At 46.5% G+C, this 15122-nt stretch overlaps 1 protein-coding gene and 1 pseudogene across 1 annotated transcript in view; one reads left to right on the forward strand and one right to left on the reverse strand.

Annotated features, from left to right (window-relative positions):
• The window catches only part of SH3KBP1 (SH3 domain containing kinase binding protein 1), a 361419-nt gene that overhangs the window by 51261 nt on the left and 295036 nt on the right, over positions 1–15122 (forward strand). Inside the window, exon 2 of the mRNA XM_036271031.1 lies at positions 8098–8255. Coding sequence (XP_036126924.1) covers positions 8098–8255 — 158 coding nt within the window. The remainder of the gene's footprint in view (positions 1–8097; positions 8256–15122) is intronic.
• Positions 8458–10766, reverse strand: LOC118636022 (annotated as a pseudogene).

Consider the following 15122-nt stretch of genomic DNA (forward strand, 5'->3'; position numbering starts at 1 on the left):
TGTCATGTGCACTGCTGTTGAGACATAGTTGAGTTCTGTGCTGGCAGAGGGCAGGACATGTCGGACAGTCCCAGAAGACTGTATCTCAAGGCAAATTCCCTCAAATGGCTTCCCTTCCCTGAATGGGGAATGCTGTCTCTCTGGAACACAGACACAGTCAACCACCTCGATGAGTGAATGTTGGCTTAAATTCCGAAATAGACATCACATAGACTTTTTATTTTAAAAAGCTATATTGAGGCATAAAATTCCACCCATTTTAAGTGTACAATTCAGTGACTTCTAGTAAATTTATAGCATTGTGAAACTCACCAGAATTTCATTTTAGAACATTTCCATCACTTCCTAAAGATCTCTCATATCCATTTACAGTCAGTGCCTGTCCCCACCCCACCCCCTATGCAAACCACTGATCTGTTTTCTCTCTCTTCAGATTTGAACATAGGTTATTATGTGTTCCAGACTGGTGCAATTTTTACTGAGTATTTTGGAAACTATGCTATATGTGAAAGAAACAACAACAACGAAACAATGGCGTGGAAGTCTGTATCGCCCTGGTCTCAGTTTTTCTTCCTTTTCATTTCAGATTCTCCCTCCTCTCACCCGGACTGTAGTTTGGGGGAGCTTAGTCCTAGTCTTCTCACTGCCGGTTACTTAGCTCGCCCTCTAAGCCTCAGTCATGGAACCTTCCAGGCCTCAGTTCTTCATCTGTAAAATCAAAAGGATTTGACAAGATGTTACCTAATGTTCTTTCTATCTCTAACTATTAGCAATCATGATCTTTTTTTGGTGAAAAATTCCTCCTGATTTTATATGCTGTCTTCAGAGGATCAGAACAGAACATTAACATTAGAAATTTATTCTCTAAAGATTCACACACACACACACACACAAATAAGTGTAAAAGCAACTTGTTAGCGACATTTCTACCTCTGAAATGAAAACTTCAAACTGTACCGCGAGGCTTGCGACGTGATCTATACATGCGTATGTATGGGCGGAGGAAATTGATTGGCAACTTTCATTCTCCTACGTGTTTTCCAGTTTATTCAAATATTTATGGAGCCGGATGTGATGCCAGGCAAGAGGGGGAGGTGAGATCCTGGAAGAGATAAGAGCTTGTCTTAGATGGAGCTTGCAGTCTGACTGGGGTGAGCCTCCACAGACTCACAGCACAGCCAGCCCTAGGAGAGAGGAAGTGCATAGAGGCAGGGAGGGGCCAGGTCACCCATCTGGGCCTCTGAACTGCCAGGGTGAGAAGTTTGTCTGAGAAGGAGCTTGGCAGCTGGCTTAGCCAACCAATAGTTAAAACCCACCCATCTCATCGTTTTGGGGGAGGAGACATTCCAGCAAGTTTGAAGGTGGGGGTCAGAGGTCAGAGGCTATAGATGGGGGAGATTGAAGTGTTCTGCCTCTCCGAAGCAGCTCCCTTATCTCCCCTGGCTCTGCCTCTTCACGCACGTGTACACACACATACACGCGCGCGCGCGCACATACGCACATGCGCACACATACATACCGGTTAACTGTGGCTTTGGCTTTCGCAGTGACAGTCGATGTAGCAAACTTGTGGAGGCTGGCTTCTGGCACAGCAAGCAGCTGGAGGGTGATATTTTTCTGACAAAGAGATGTTCTTAAGTTTTGTAATTCATGGTGTCTTTAAATATGGGATTTTGTTTACTGTTGCCCTAATTATACCTCTGATATATTCTGTTTAGCTTAATGTTTTAATTTTGTGCTCATGCCCAGAGGTAATTGCCCAAAGGGTACTATTAAAAAATATCTTAGGTAATGTTTTATTCTTGCTGAAGCTACCTGTAGCTTCCTGAAGGCAAGGAAATGGGTTTGGGTTTGGGGGACACAGACTTTCTCACAGGCTCTCATGAAGATTTTGAGTGTGTTTGTGCAATGCAAGGTCTTGATCTCCTGTTTGCCAAGGATTATCCTGAAGCATCTCTGTCCAATAGAAATACAATACAAGCCACAGAAATAATTTCAAATGTTCTAGTGGCCACGTTCATGAAATAAAAAGAAACAAGTGAAATTAACTTGAATAATATATTTATATTTAACCTAGCTTATCGAAAATCTTATTTCAACACACAATCAATATAAAAATTAATGAGATATTTTGCAGTCTTTTCCCCCCTAATATGTCTTTCAACTGGCTGTGTATTTTACAGCATATCTCGACTCGGACTACAAAACTTCAAGTACTCGATAGCCACATCTGGTGAGTGATACTGTAGTGGACAGTGAAGTCCTGGACCATTTAGAGGCTTGGAAGGGATACAGGAAAAAGCCCTTAGAGGGGGCAGGAGAGAGATGGCCTCATGATTTACAAGCTCTTAACAAGCCATACATAGGCTTCCTCCTCTTAGAGAAACCTGATATGTAAAAATTCATCTTGACAGGAAAGGTAAAGCAGGAAGTGATTATTCATGTTACAAAAGAATTAACCACAGGATCCTTTAAATAGCAAGCTCTCTTAGTGCACTGAAGAATCTGACTCAATTTGCAAAAATATGATTGACACTTGGCATTTTAGTAGCACCTTTGTTGGGCACTGCCATTATAAAATGCAAGTTGAGCAGTCAATTTATTAAAGCTTTATTGAGCACCTATTACATGTCATGGACGCTCAGAGGGAGCCACCATGGAACTAAGGATGAATCGTACCCAGAAGGCATTTAGAGGCTCACTGGGAGGCCGAGACACAGTGCAGCCACCACATGGAATTGCCTCAATGCCAGGGGTCAGGGAGGCCTGGGGGCTTGGAGGAGCCAGGAGGGCGATAAGAGGCAGCCAGGGCCCAGCTGAGGCTAGAAGGCAGGCAAGATGCTCATGATTACGTAAGTGTCAGACCTTTAAAGAAAGGGTAAATCAGGAAAGAACAGCTCAGTAGGATATTGGGAAAATTAGGCAGCTAGACTTTATTTATCCTGGAGTCCCCAATCCCTAATCTGCAGCCTCACTCAGAGCAGGCATCAGTTAAGGTGTGACCCTGGGCTCATGGGAAGAAGGGGAGTGAAGCAAGACCACATGTACTCTCTGCAGTGTGCAACAAAAGGCAGCAGCTGTTTACTTCTTAGTGACCATCCCCCCCCCCTTTTTTTCCCAATGATCAATCATTTATTTTATTAAAGAATATATGCTCTGGCCCTGGCCAGTTTGGCTCAGCGGTTAGAGCGTCGGCCTGCGGTCCGGAGAGACCCGGGTTCGGTTCCCGCTAAGGGCATGTACTTCGTTTGCAGTTTGTCCCCGGCCCTGGTTGGTCGTGCGGGTGGCAGCCACTCGATGTGTCCCTTCACGTCGATGTTTCTCTCTCTCCCTTCCTCTCTCTCCCTCCCACTCTATCTGTACAAAAAACAAAAAACAAAAACAAAACAAACAAAAAAAAAGAATATATGCTCTGCCCTGGCTGGTTTGGCTCAGCGGCCAGAGCATCAGCCTGCGGACCAGAGAGTCCCAGGGTCGGTTCCTGCTAAGGGCACGTACATCGGTTGCAGTTTGTCCCTGGCCCCGTTGGGGTTGTGCGGGTGGCAACCAGTCGATGTGTCTCTCTCACATCAATGTTTCTCTCTCTCTTCCTCCCTCTCTCCCTCCCACTCTATCTGAAGATAAACGCAAAAATGTCCTCGGGTGAGGATAAAAAAAAAAAGAATACATGCTCCACAACAGCGTGGACTTTGGCTTATTCATTGTGTATCTCGGCTCCCGGAACCATGCCTGACTCGTCCATTCGTTAAATAGTCCCAGCGCACCTGTTTGTGGACATGCATTCATCATTTATCAGAAAGCACCCGTAGCCGTCCATGAGCCCAGAGGTCATGCATCAGGCACTGGACACAAACACGGGCAAAGCAGGGCAAAGTGTCTACCTCACAGAACTGACATCCCTGCGAAGTGTCACAGAAATAAATAGAGATATAAATAATGACAGGTGGTGATACATGATAGGGACCAGGCTAAGAAGGTTAAGGGCACCGAGAATGATGAGAGTGATGTAGAGTGGTCTGGAAACGCCTTTCTGATCAGATGGAATTTGAGCAGAGACTTAAGGAAAGTGGGGGCGGGGGGGCTGGTCATGTGGGTATCTGAGCGCCCATATTCCAGGCGGAGGGGAGCTCAAAGATAAACTCCCTGAGGTGGTACATGCTTGGGGTCCTGGAGGAGCAGCTAAGAGCTGGTAGAGTCAGAGCAAGAATGAGTGATGGAGAGAGACAGACGAGGTCGGACAGGTCAGGTGGTGGTCCGCCATGGAAACGCCCCGCTCAGACCTGCTGCCGCACCATGAGTCCCCCACCCAGGCTGATCCTCACCCATGACTGAGCAAGGCAGGGGTCTCCTGGGTGACTCTGCAGGAGGACTGCCATCAATCTGGCTCGAATTTCTCAGAACTGCAAAGGTCTTTTCTACCCAGTCCTTTCCTTCTCCATCCTTTTTTTCCCCCCATGAATATCAGACCTTCACAAATGAAGGACTTTCCTATGGTCCTGCTTCCTCTCCTTCCTCCGGGACTCCCCCCAGTAAATTTCATGGGTATCCAATCTCCTCTTAGTGACCATCTTCTTGAAGCAGATTCGTTGTCCTCTCCCAGCTTTGCCTTGGTGAAGCCCTGATACTGGGGGGAGACAATGAAACTTGCTGTTTAGGAAAGAAGAAGCAGGGTTGTGTTCTGGAAGTTGATGGGGTTGGGAGTCCTCCAATGTATACAGGTTGTAAGTTCCATGTTAGATGGACCCTTGACCAGATTCCTCCTTAGCCACCTCCCTGTCCTCCCTCTTCTCCCCAGGCAGGTCCCATGTGCTGCTTTTCCACCTCTCACAGTTTTCTGTCCCCATCAGAAAAGCTATGAGCTTTCACCTCCGAGTCCATTTTAAAGTGGGGTCAGTTGTGGGGAGCCTAGGTCAGTGTTCCAAGTCTTTACTTGTTTAAAAAAATAACATCCGTTATTAACAAAATAATGGACTGTCTCCACATATGTATTTATTTATAGATGATGTCTATATAAGACTGTATTAGTTGATTGAGAAAGCCCAAAAGAAGCTTCTAAATGTTTATTATTAGGTTTAACGAACTTTTGGAAAACATAAAATGGAGTATTGTATGACTTTAGATATTGGTGAAAAAATGAAAGCATTTGCCTTCATGGATCAGGTACATAGTTTTAAATATCTTGCTAATCCCAATAGTTCGATACTATGCTTAGGTAACTTACACCTGTATCGAGGATAGAAGAGACCCCATATTACAGATTGTCTTGATAATGTAGAGGTTTTTGGTCATCTCCCTGCCAGATCCGATTGACTTGTCCTTGCGTGCACCTCCCCACGTGGCTGGCAGTGAGCTCCCAGCAGGAGCTAAAGTGGCAGCTCTGCCCTCTTCTTGTTTATTTGGTCACGTGTTGCGCATTGTCTACAGTCCCTGCTTTCTTTTCACAGATCTTTTCAAGCCTCTCATCCATGAGTGAGGGTGATTTCAGTTCAAGGGGATAATAGCCACAAAGAGGCTTTACCAAGAGGCCTCACAGACCTGCAGGTACCCTGTGGAGCTGAAAGCTGGCGCTGGTGGCCGTCCTTGCGAGGCGCTCCTCTGTCCCTCAGACCGCTCGCTGCCCTTGGAGCATGCCTGACTGCCTGAGCCACAGGCTGGATGAAGGAGCCAGTGTCAGTCTGAAAATGGAATATGAGAGAAGTTGTATTTTTCTTTCTTTTGTTAATCCTCACTCGAGGATATCTTTCCATTGATTTTTTGAGAGTGGAAGGGAGGGAGAAAGACAGAAAGAGTCAGAGAGAGACATCGATGTGAGAGAGACCCCAACCAGGGCCAGGGATCAAACCTGCAACTCAGGTACATGCCCTTGGCCAGGAATCGAACCCGCAACCCTTAGGTCCACGGCTGACACTCTAACTGCTAAGCCAAACCAGCCAGGGTTATTTTTCTTTTTTAATTAAAATAAAATGAATAGATGGAAAAAAACCTTTTTTTCCATCATGTCGATTCATTTTTTGCAATGAACGCATCCCACCTTGGAGAACGTTGGCTCAGCAAATAAGCTTTCCAGAGCTTCCAGTTCTTTAACTGGGAAGACAGGCATCCCAGTATTGTGAGGATTAATTGAGATAATGCAGGAAAAGTGGCACATAAACAGCGCTTACCGTAATCTTAGTTCTCATGGCAAAACTTTAATAGATTCATGTCTGGGTAATTTGAAGAAAGCTGTTTTTTTTTTGTTTTTTTTTTATCCTCACCCAAAGACACTTTTCCATTTTTTGTTCAGATAGAGTGGGGAGGGAGAGAGAAAGAGAGAAACATCGACATGAAAGGGACACATCGAGTGGCTGCTACCCGCACGACCCAACCAGGGCCGGGGACAAACTGCAACCGAGGTACGTGCCCTTAGCAGGAACCGAACCCGGGTCTCTCTGGACCACAGGCCAACGCTCTACCGCTGAGCCAAACTGGCCAGGGCGAAAGCTGTTTTTTTAACTGACCTGGCTTTGATTGTTCTGATGGCTCCTAACTGCTGGGGAGGAGAGTGTGGTACAAGGAAATTAGTGTATTTCTGCCTTTGTACTTGTCAGGTTGATCGGCACAGGTTGCCTTGTTGATGCTCTTTTGCTCCTCCTTTCTGTTGATAAGTGATGAAAATGATTTACAAGTTACCTTTGTCCCGGGAAGATTGATGACAGCAGTGTTGGCCAGCTAATTGGGAATGAAAACATGACCTAGGGAAGGAAATTCCACTTTTAGATGCTTATGAATTGTCTGGATGAGCTGACATTGTGAGTGGACAAATGAGCACAGCCGCTGGTGTGGAGAGAGCCTTTCGGTCTGATCTGGAAGCACTTTGGGAACTTAACCCTAATGGAGAAGCAAAGCCCACTTACCTACCAACCTTTTCCCTGAAAAACCTCCCCCAATTTATTGAGTTTTTTAAAAGTTGTTTGTGCTTTTTGGGTCTCCTATTGAAGAAACATTTGCCAAACCCAAGATCACTAAGATTTTCTCCTATGCTTTCTTATAAAAGTTTTACAGTTTTAGCTCTTACATTTAGATCTACACTCCATTTTGAGTTCATTTTTTGGATATGTGCTTCCTATAGAGCTTATTTAACTCGCCCGCTTCCATTATTTTACTGTAATTTCGAAGTTGCTAATTCGCCACTTGGGGTTTCACCTAATTTTCCCTTCCCTTGTATTCATTTACTTGTCATTCATTCACTCATTCATTCATTCATCCATATTAAACTGCAAATAAAAAGGAAAAGGACAGGAGACCGATAGAGGTGGGCTAGAGGTGGGTGTGAGGCGAGGCCCAAAGTCTAGATAAATTGTATAATCTGTCTGTGGAAAAATTAACCAGTTTCTGGATTCGTTAGCTCTGCTAATTTGCAGTGGTGCTTTGTCAACAAGAAGACCCATTGTATCATCCATTGCTTCCACCTATTACCAATTACAAAAATTCACTATAGATTGGAAGAACAATTTAAAGTGGTATTACTGGCCGGGAAGCCCACGGTTGAAAGAGCAGTTGTGCTTGCAGATGTTACCTGTCTGAAACATGGTTTTGGCCTCTATATTAGCTGTCTTTATTTGCGTTGTTGCTGAGAGATGGGCATCATATCATCTCTGAAGAGTGGGAACTATGATCGCCCACAATTTGCACAACCGTAGTCTTAAGGAGGGAGGAGGCACCCAAGAGCCAAACTCAAGCCCCTTATCTGCTGTCTCCGCACTTGAGGAAATGCTGCTGGACTCCCTCTGGGGGGCGCAAATGTCGTTGGCCTTCTGTCATTGTGTGATTTCCCCTCTGAAGCCTCTGCTGGCCTTGAGACTTGCAGGCCTCTCAGCCTGTGCCCGACCACAGCCAGTACTTCGTGGTTTCTGTGCTACAGGCCTCGGGTTAACCAAAATCAGCCCACGGTGTGTAGCCCTACTATTTTAATTATTGGTAGAAGGGAAGTCTGTTTAATATCTTTACTGACCTTCCAGGGCTGCTGAGCCTCAGATTTCTCCAACACCCAATCTAAGGTTCTTTCTCTCTCTCTCTCTCTCTCTTTTTTTTTTTTTTGTCCCTGTTCCTTTTTTTCAGTGGAGGCCATAGTGGAGTTTGACTACCAGGCCCAGCACGACGATGAGCTGACTATCAGCGTGGGTGAGATCATCACCAACATCAGGAAGGAGGATGGAGGCTGGTGGGAGGGACAGATCAACGGCAGGAGAGGTTTGTTCCCTGACAACTTTGTAAGAGTGAGTACAAAGCGAAACCCTTTTCCTGTCTCCTGTGTGGGCTCTACTGACCAAAGCTGTGGGGCTGAGGAAGAATTTCCTGGGCTCTCAGGGGATGACTTGACCTCTTGTGTGCTATCAAGAGGAGTACATATAGCTTTGCCCTAGATAGCTAGAAATACTTGTTTTGAAATCGCTTTCTGAAGCCTCAGAACGTTCTCTTTCAAAACTGTGTGTCACTTAGAAAGTGCTAGAAAAATATAAAGCTTGTTCAACTGTTTCATTTATGTACTTATTTATTTGCTTTGGTGGTTTAAAGCAGTCATTTTCAACTGGTGTGTTACAAGAATTTTTAAAGCATGCAATACCTGACTATGTAGTCAGGGGCACTGACCTCCTTTCCCTTAGATTGTCAAGGAGAAAAATGACAACAGCCAATGCTATAGCCGTCTGGTGTGAATGAATCAAAATTATACTATTTTATTTTATTTTATTTTATTATTTTTTTCTTTTTTTAATCCTCACCCGAGGACATTTTTCCATTTTTTGTTCAGATAGAGCAGGAGGGAGAGAGAGGAAGAGAGAGAGAGAGAAACATCGATGTGAAGGGACACATCGAGTGGCTGCCACCCGCACGACCAACCAGGGCCGGGGACAAACTGCAACCGAGGTACATGCCCTTAGCGGGAACCGAACCCGGGTCTCTCTGTACCGCAGGCCGACGCTCTAACCGCTGAGCCAAACCGGCCAGGGCTACTATTTTATTTTATAATAAGAACATTTTATTTTATTTTTTATCCTCACCTGAGGACACTTTTCCATTTTTGTTCAGATAGAGTGAGAGGGAGAGAGAGAGAAACATCGATGTGAAAGGGATGCATCAAGTGGCTGCCACCCACACGACCCAACCAGGGCCGGGGACAAACTGCAACTGAGGTACGTGACCTTAGCGGGAACAGAACCCGGGTCTCTCTGGACCACAGGCTGACACTCTAACCACTGAGCAAAACCGGCCAGGGCAAAATTATACTATTTTTTGTCAGATCGGCAGAAAATATATTTTTTTGGTGTGCTGCAAAATTTTAGTAATTAGTTTGTGTGCCATGAGACAAAAAGGTTGAAAATTGCTGGTTTAAAGGGCTTTTATACCATTTTCTATTCCATTAAAAATGGAGGTGAATAGTTTTGACCACTTAAGTAGCAATCAAATGAAATGCAGATTTCCAGTTACACTGTTTTTTCCACCTTTGTATTCCTATTGCTTTTTTTTTTTTTTTTAATCCTCACCGGAGGATACTTTTTCCATTTATCTTCAGTAGAGCAAGAGGGAGGGAGGGAGGGGGAGAGAGAGAGAGAAAGAAACATCAATGTGAGAGAGACACATCGATTGGTTGCCTCCTGCACGACCGCAACGGGGGCCGGGATGAACCGCAACTGAGGTACGTGCCCTTGGCCAGAATCAAACCCAGACTCTTTGGTCCTTGGGCTGACGCTCTAACTGCTGAGCCAAACCAGCCAGGGGCCCTATTGCTTTATTTTGGGGGGTGGTGGTGCCAAATTCCTTTATTTGAAGGAATGGTACAAATGAAAAGATAAAAGTGGATGATTTGGTACAAGATATAGAAAAGGTAAAGGTAACTCCAACATGCACGTACTGCTTTGGTGACCAGGCAAGTCAGCCCCGTGGCTATGGGAAGCCAGCCTAAGGCTTGGCTTTTGTCACTGTCTCTCAGGGTGTGCTTGCGAAAGAGATACTCTGCCGCCCTGGCTGGTTTGGCTCAGCGATTAGAGCATCGGCCTGCGGTCCAGAGAGACCCGGATTCGGTTCCCGCTAAGGGCACGTACCTCAGTTGCAGTTTGTCCCCGGCCCTGGTTGGGTCGTGTGGGTGGCAGCCACTCGATGTGTCCCTTTCACGTTCACATCGATGTTTCTCTCTCTCTCTCTCTCTCTTCCTCTCCCTCCCGCTCTATCTGAACAAAAATTGAAAAAATGTCCTTGGGTGAGGATAAAAAAAAAAAAGGATGTATTCTGCCATGCCAGTTCCAGGGGCCCCCAATCTGCACAAGTTGGTTACGTGGTCACCCAGTTCTTTGATGGATTTTACCTGCTCATTCAGGTAGTGAGTTTCAAGGAACTCACACAAGTTAGGGTCATTTTTGTCAGTGGCCAGTTTGTGCAAATCCAGTAGTGACTGATTCACACTTTTTTCCACGTGTAATGCACACTCCATCACATTCAGCCCATTCTCCCAGTCGTCACGGTCTGGGTTCTTGATGTCCTGGAGGAAGATCCGGCCACCTCGTTGGTTCTGCAGCCTCATCAGTTTCTCAGCATGTTTCCTCTCTTCATGAGATTGGTGAAGAAAATATTTGGCAAAGTTCTTCAAAGCCACATCATCGCAGTCAAAGTAGTAAGACATGGACAGGTGGACGTAGGAATCGTAGAGCTCCAGGTTGATCTGGCGGTGGATGGTGGCCTCGGAGTCCTGATGGTAGTGCTGGCACCTGCGAGGTGGACATGGTGGACGTCATGGTGGGCGGCGAAGGACAGGTGGCTGTGCGGCGCTGGAGCGGTGGCTGTGCGGCGCTGGAGCGTGGCCTTGGGGATGTCTGAGGCGCTGTGAGGAGGTGGCAGAAGGCTGGAGCTGGTGGCTGGGGGGATGGGTCGAGTGCCGGGTTCCGTCCAAGCACTGTTGAAGCAGGAAACCACAACGACTCTGGGCGAAGACTGTCCCTATTGCCTTTTTTTTTTTTTATCCTCACCCGAGGACATTTTTCCATTTTTTTTGTACAGATAGAGTGGGAGGGAGAGAGAGGAAGAGAGAGAGAGAGAGAAACATCGATGTGAAGGGACACATCGAGTGGCTGCCACCCGCACGACCAACCAGGGCCGGGGACAAACTGCAACCGAAGTACGTGCCCTTAGCGGGAACCGAACCCGGGTCTCTCTGGACTGCAGGCCGACGCTCTAACCGCTGAGCCAAACTGGCCAGGGTCCTATTGCCTTTTTGATAGGAGCAATATTATTTTCCTTTCCCTGATTATGGCCAGGCAGCATTGAAGAAAATTTATTTTTTTCAGTAAGGTTTTGAAAATTTGCCCTTTGCTAAGGTCATCTAGTGTTAATTACAAAAATGTAGCTCATTCCTATTAAGGGCTCTAAAAACAAAACAAAACATGGAACAAACAAAACAAAAACAGACTCATAGAAACACAGACCAAAGGGGTGGTAACCAGAGGGGAGGGAGGGGGTGGGGACCGGATGAAAAAGGTGAAGGGGTGCCCTGGCCGGTTTGGCTCAGCGGTTGGAGCGTCGGCCTGCGGTCCAGAGAGACCCGGGTTCGGTTCCCGCTAAGGGCACGTGCCTCGGTTGCAGTTTGTCCCCGGCCCTGGTTGGGTCGTGTGGGTGGCAACCATTCAATGTGTCTCTTTCATGTCGATGTTTCTCTTTCTCACTCTATCTGAACAAAAAATGGAAAAAAATGTCCTCTGGTGAGAATTAAAAAAAAAAAAAAAAGGTGAAGGGGAATATAGTCAATGATACTGTGACAGATGATTACCAGAATTAATAGGGTGAGCATATTGTAAGGTATAAAAATTTCAAATCACTATATTTTACACCCGGAACTAATATAACTAATATAGTATTGTATACCAACTGTACTTATTTATTTTATTTTTTTGTCCTCACCCGAGGACATTTTTCCATTTTTTGTTCAGGTAGAGTGGGAGGGAGAGAGAGGAAGAGAGAGAGAGAGAAACATCGACGTGAAAGGGGCACATCGAGTGGTTTCCACCCACACGACCCAACCAGGGCCGGGGACAAACTGTAACCTAGGTACACGCCCTTAGCGGGAACCGAACCCGGATCTCCCTGGATCGCAGGCCGACGCTCTAACTGCTGTGCCAAACCGGCCAGGGCCCAACTGTACTTAAATAACAAAAATTTTTTTAGAAAAAGAAATTACATATTGCATACTTGTAAATAATAGTTGCAATTGGGTAAAAAAAAAAGGGGGGGGGATCTAGAGGCTGTTCCCTGTGGGAAATGTCAAAATGTCGGGAAGGTGTAAAAAGCCTCCGTACCTGTAATTTTCCATGCAAAGCTGGAGAAGGCAGGACTGTTCTCTGTGGCAAGGGCTACATGCAGCTATCCCCAGGGCTTTGGCTGTAGTTTCAGTGATACCAGACTTTGCTTAAGACCTGAGGCAATGGGGCAGGTGGGAGGGAAATCTGGGCCCAGAAAAGTAGGTGCTCCCTTCAAAGAGCCTGGAGGCCTCCATGGGATGGTTTTATGGAGAGGGGCTGTTGAATGAAAAACAGTGATGTGCTCCAGGCTTCTAACCCCTGGGCCCTCTACCAGAACCTGGCCCCCAGTCTAGAGCAAAGAGGAACCCAGTGTAATCTTACTTCAGGATCTTGCTTTAGAGCGATCCTGCTAACATTTCTTCCTCTTCTCCTCCTCCTTTTTTTTTTTTTTCCTTTTTCTTCCTCCTCCTTCCTCCTCTTTTTTGGTATGTAAGAAAGCTGGGGAGAGTTTTGTTGGGAAAATGCTGACAACCCTTGCTTTCTGTAAATAGTTGTGGGACTATAAACAGTTGTTTCTAGGACTACAGTTTACCCAAGCAGTTTTCTCCCATTTTAAGAGTAGGAAAGCAGACCGGCTGGTGTGGCTCAGTGGTTGAGTGTCGACCCATGCACCAAGAGGTCGCTGGTTCGATTCCCAGTCAGGACACATGCCCAGGTTGTGGGCCTGATTCCCAGTGGGGGGCATGCAGGAGGCGGCCAGTCTATGTTCTCTCTCATCGATGTTTCTATCTCTCTTTCCCTCTTCCTTCCTCTCTCTCTAAAATCAATAAAAGAAAAGAAATAAAAAACAAAACTTAAAAAAAAAAAAAAAGAGTAGGATTACATCTGCACCACCATGGATTGATTGTTGATGTGTAAATGGGGGTGAATTCTTTTGCCCTTTGAAACAAAAACTTCATATTTGGGACAAGGACTGTCCTTGAAGGTGAGCCAGATTCCGATGTGCAAGGAGGGTTTTTCCTAGATCAAATGGGCAAAACTTGGGGTAAAGACGAAAGAGGAAGGAATGACAGAGGAGGACTATGGGAAAGAGAAAGGAGGATCTTGGAAAGAGAGAAGAGGGCTCTGGGAAGGAGGAGAGGAGGGCATGGGAAAGAGAGAGGAGGACACTGGGAAGGAACAGTATTGGCTCCAGTTCTGAAGGTAGGCCCTATTTTGAAAGCTTTCTGTTTTAATTTTTTTTTCTTTATTGATTTTAGAGAGAGAGGAAGGGAGAGGGAGAGATAGATAGAAACATAGATGAAAGAGAGCATTGATTGGCCGCCTCCTGCATGCCTCCCACTGGGGATCGGGCCCACAACCTGGGCATGTGCCCTGACTGGGAATCAAACCGGTGACCTCTTGGTGCATGGGTCAACGCTCAACCACTGAGCCACACCAGCCGGACTATTTTGAAAGCCTTTAACATATCCTGTTGGTTTAGTGTCTCCTCATTCCAACCCCCAAATCTGTACACTCAGAGAACTTCTGAGCTGGACTTTGCTCAGGGCTTGAGGCAGGTGTATCTGCTGTGGGCGTTTGCACAGGGCAGTGGGCACTGGGGCAGGACAGCGTAGGAAGAGGTGGGCAGGCTTGCTCATGGAGTGCTAGGAAACGGAGGGGTTCCTTGCTGTCAAACGGGGGCCTCTCTTCACCCTTCTCCACCTGCTTGGCTTTGGGCCACCTCAGCAAGCTCCTGCCTTATCGCTTCATTGGGCTTTGCTCAAAGGGAGGCTGGTGGGAAACGGCAGGGAAGGAGGGCGGCTAGCCAGGTCAGGGGTTATCCTGCTGGATCCCTGCCTTGGAGTTCCCCCAGTCTGGCTGTGTCCCTCAGCCAGACGGTGGCTGCTTCCATCAAGCCCCCTTCCTCCATATTTTTTTCTCTCATCCCTGCAGGCCTGGGCAGCCCTTGTTTCTAGCTCTGGCTCCCGCCTCGGAGTTTTTCTGTGCCTCACCCACTTTGTAAAAGTCTCTTCATTAATCCCCCTCAGGTTGCCTAATTCGAGTGTGCCATCTGTTTCCTTGTTTGAGCCTGACTATCCCATCAGGCCAGTCTGAGGATTAAAGGACACAGCGTGGAGCTGGCCACTGACTGAGTAAGCCCTGTCCCCTCTCCTCTGGCCCCAGTGCCCCTGCTCTTGCCTAATCACTTGTCATCTCACCTGGGCTAAAGCACTTCCAGTGAGTAAAATCATGCTCTTGGGAGATGCTCCCAGGCCAGAAAGGGTGTGGCAGGAATGGCTGGGGCGGCACCTCTGTATGGCCGTCACATTTGGCAGAAAAAGAAACTTCTATTCCTTTTTTTTTTTTTTAATTCTCACCTGAGGACATTTTTCCTCCATTTTTTGTTCAGATAGAGTGGGAGGGAGAGAGAGAGAGAGAGAGAGAAAAATATCGACGTGAAAGGGACACATCGAGTGGCTGCCACCCACACGACCAACCAGGGCCGGGGACAAACTGCAACCGAGGTACATGCCGTTAGCGGGAACCGAACCCGGGTCTCTCTGGACTGCAGGCCGACCCTCTAACCGCTGACCTAAACCGGCCAGGGCAGAAACTTCTATTCTTTCAGTTGGCTGATTCTATCTTCAAATCTTCACCCACTGGGAATGTTTTAGGCCTATTATTAAAAATCTAGTAGGTGGATGTAGTGGAATGTAACAATAATGAAAACTGCTGTGGAGAATTCTAGAAGCTGAAAATACATCTTTAAGTAATAATCATATTGGCATAAGTTTGCAGTTTTGAACTTGGTTCACACATGCCTTATTTAGCGAAGAATGTTTAGTCCCCAGATGGAGTTGGGTAATATTGTGGAGT

The sequence above is a fragment of the Molossus molossus genome, unplaced genomic scaffold, assembly GCF_014108415.1.
Source record: "Molossus molossus isolate mMolMol1 unplaced genomic scaffold, mMolMol1.p scaffold_m16_p_2, whole genome shotgun sequence".
NCBI lineage: Eukaryota > Metazoa > Chordata > Mammalia > Chiroptera > Molossidae > Molossus > Molossus molossus.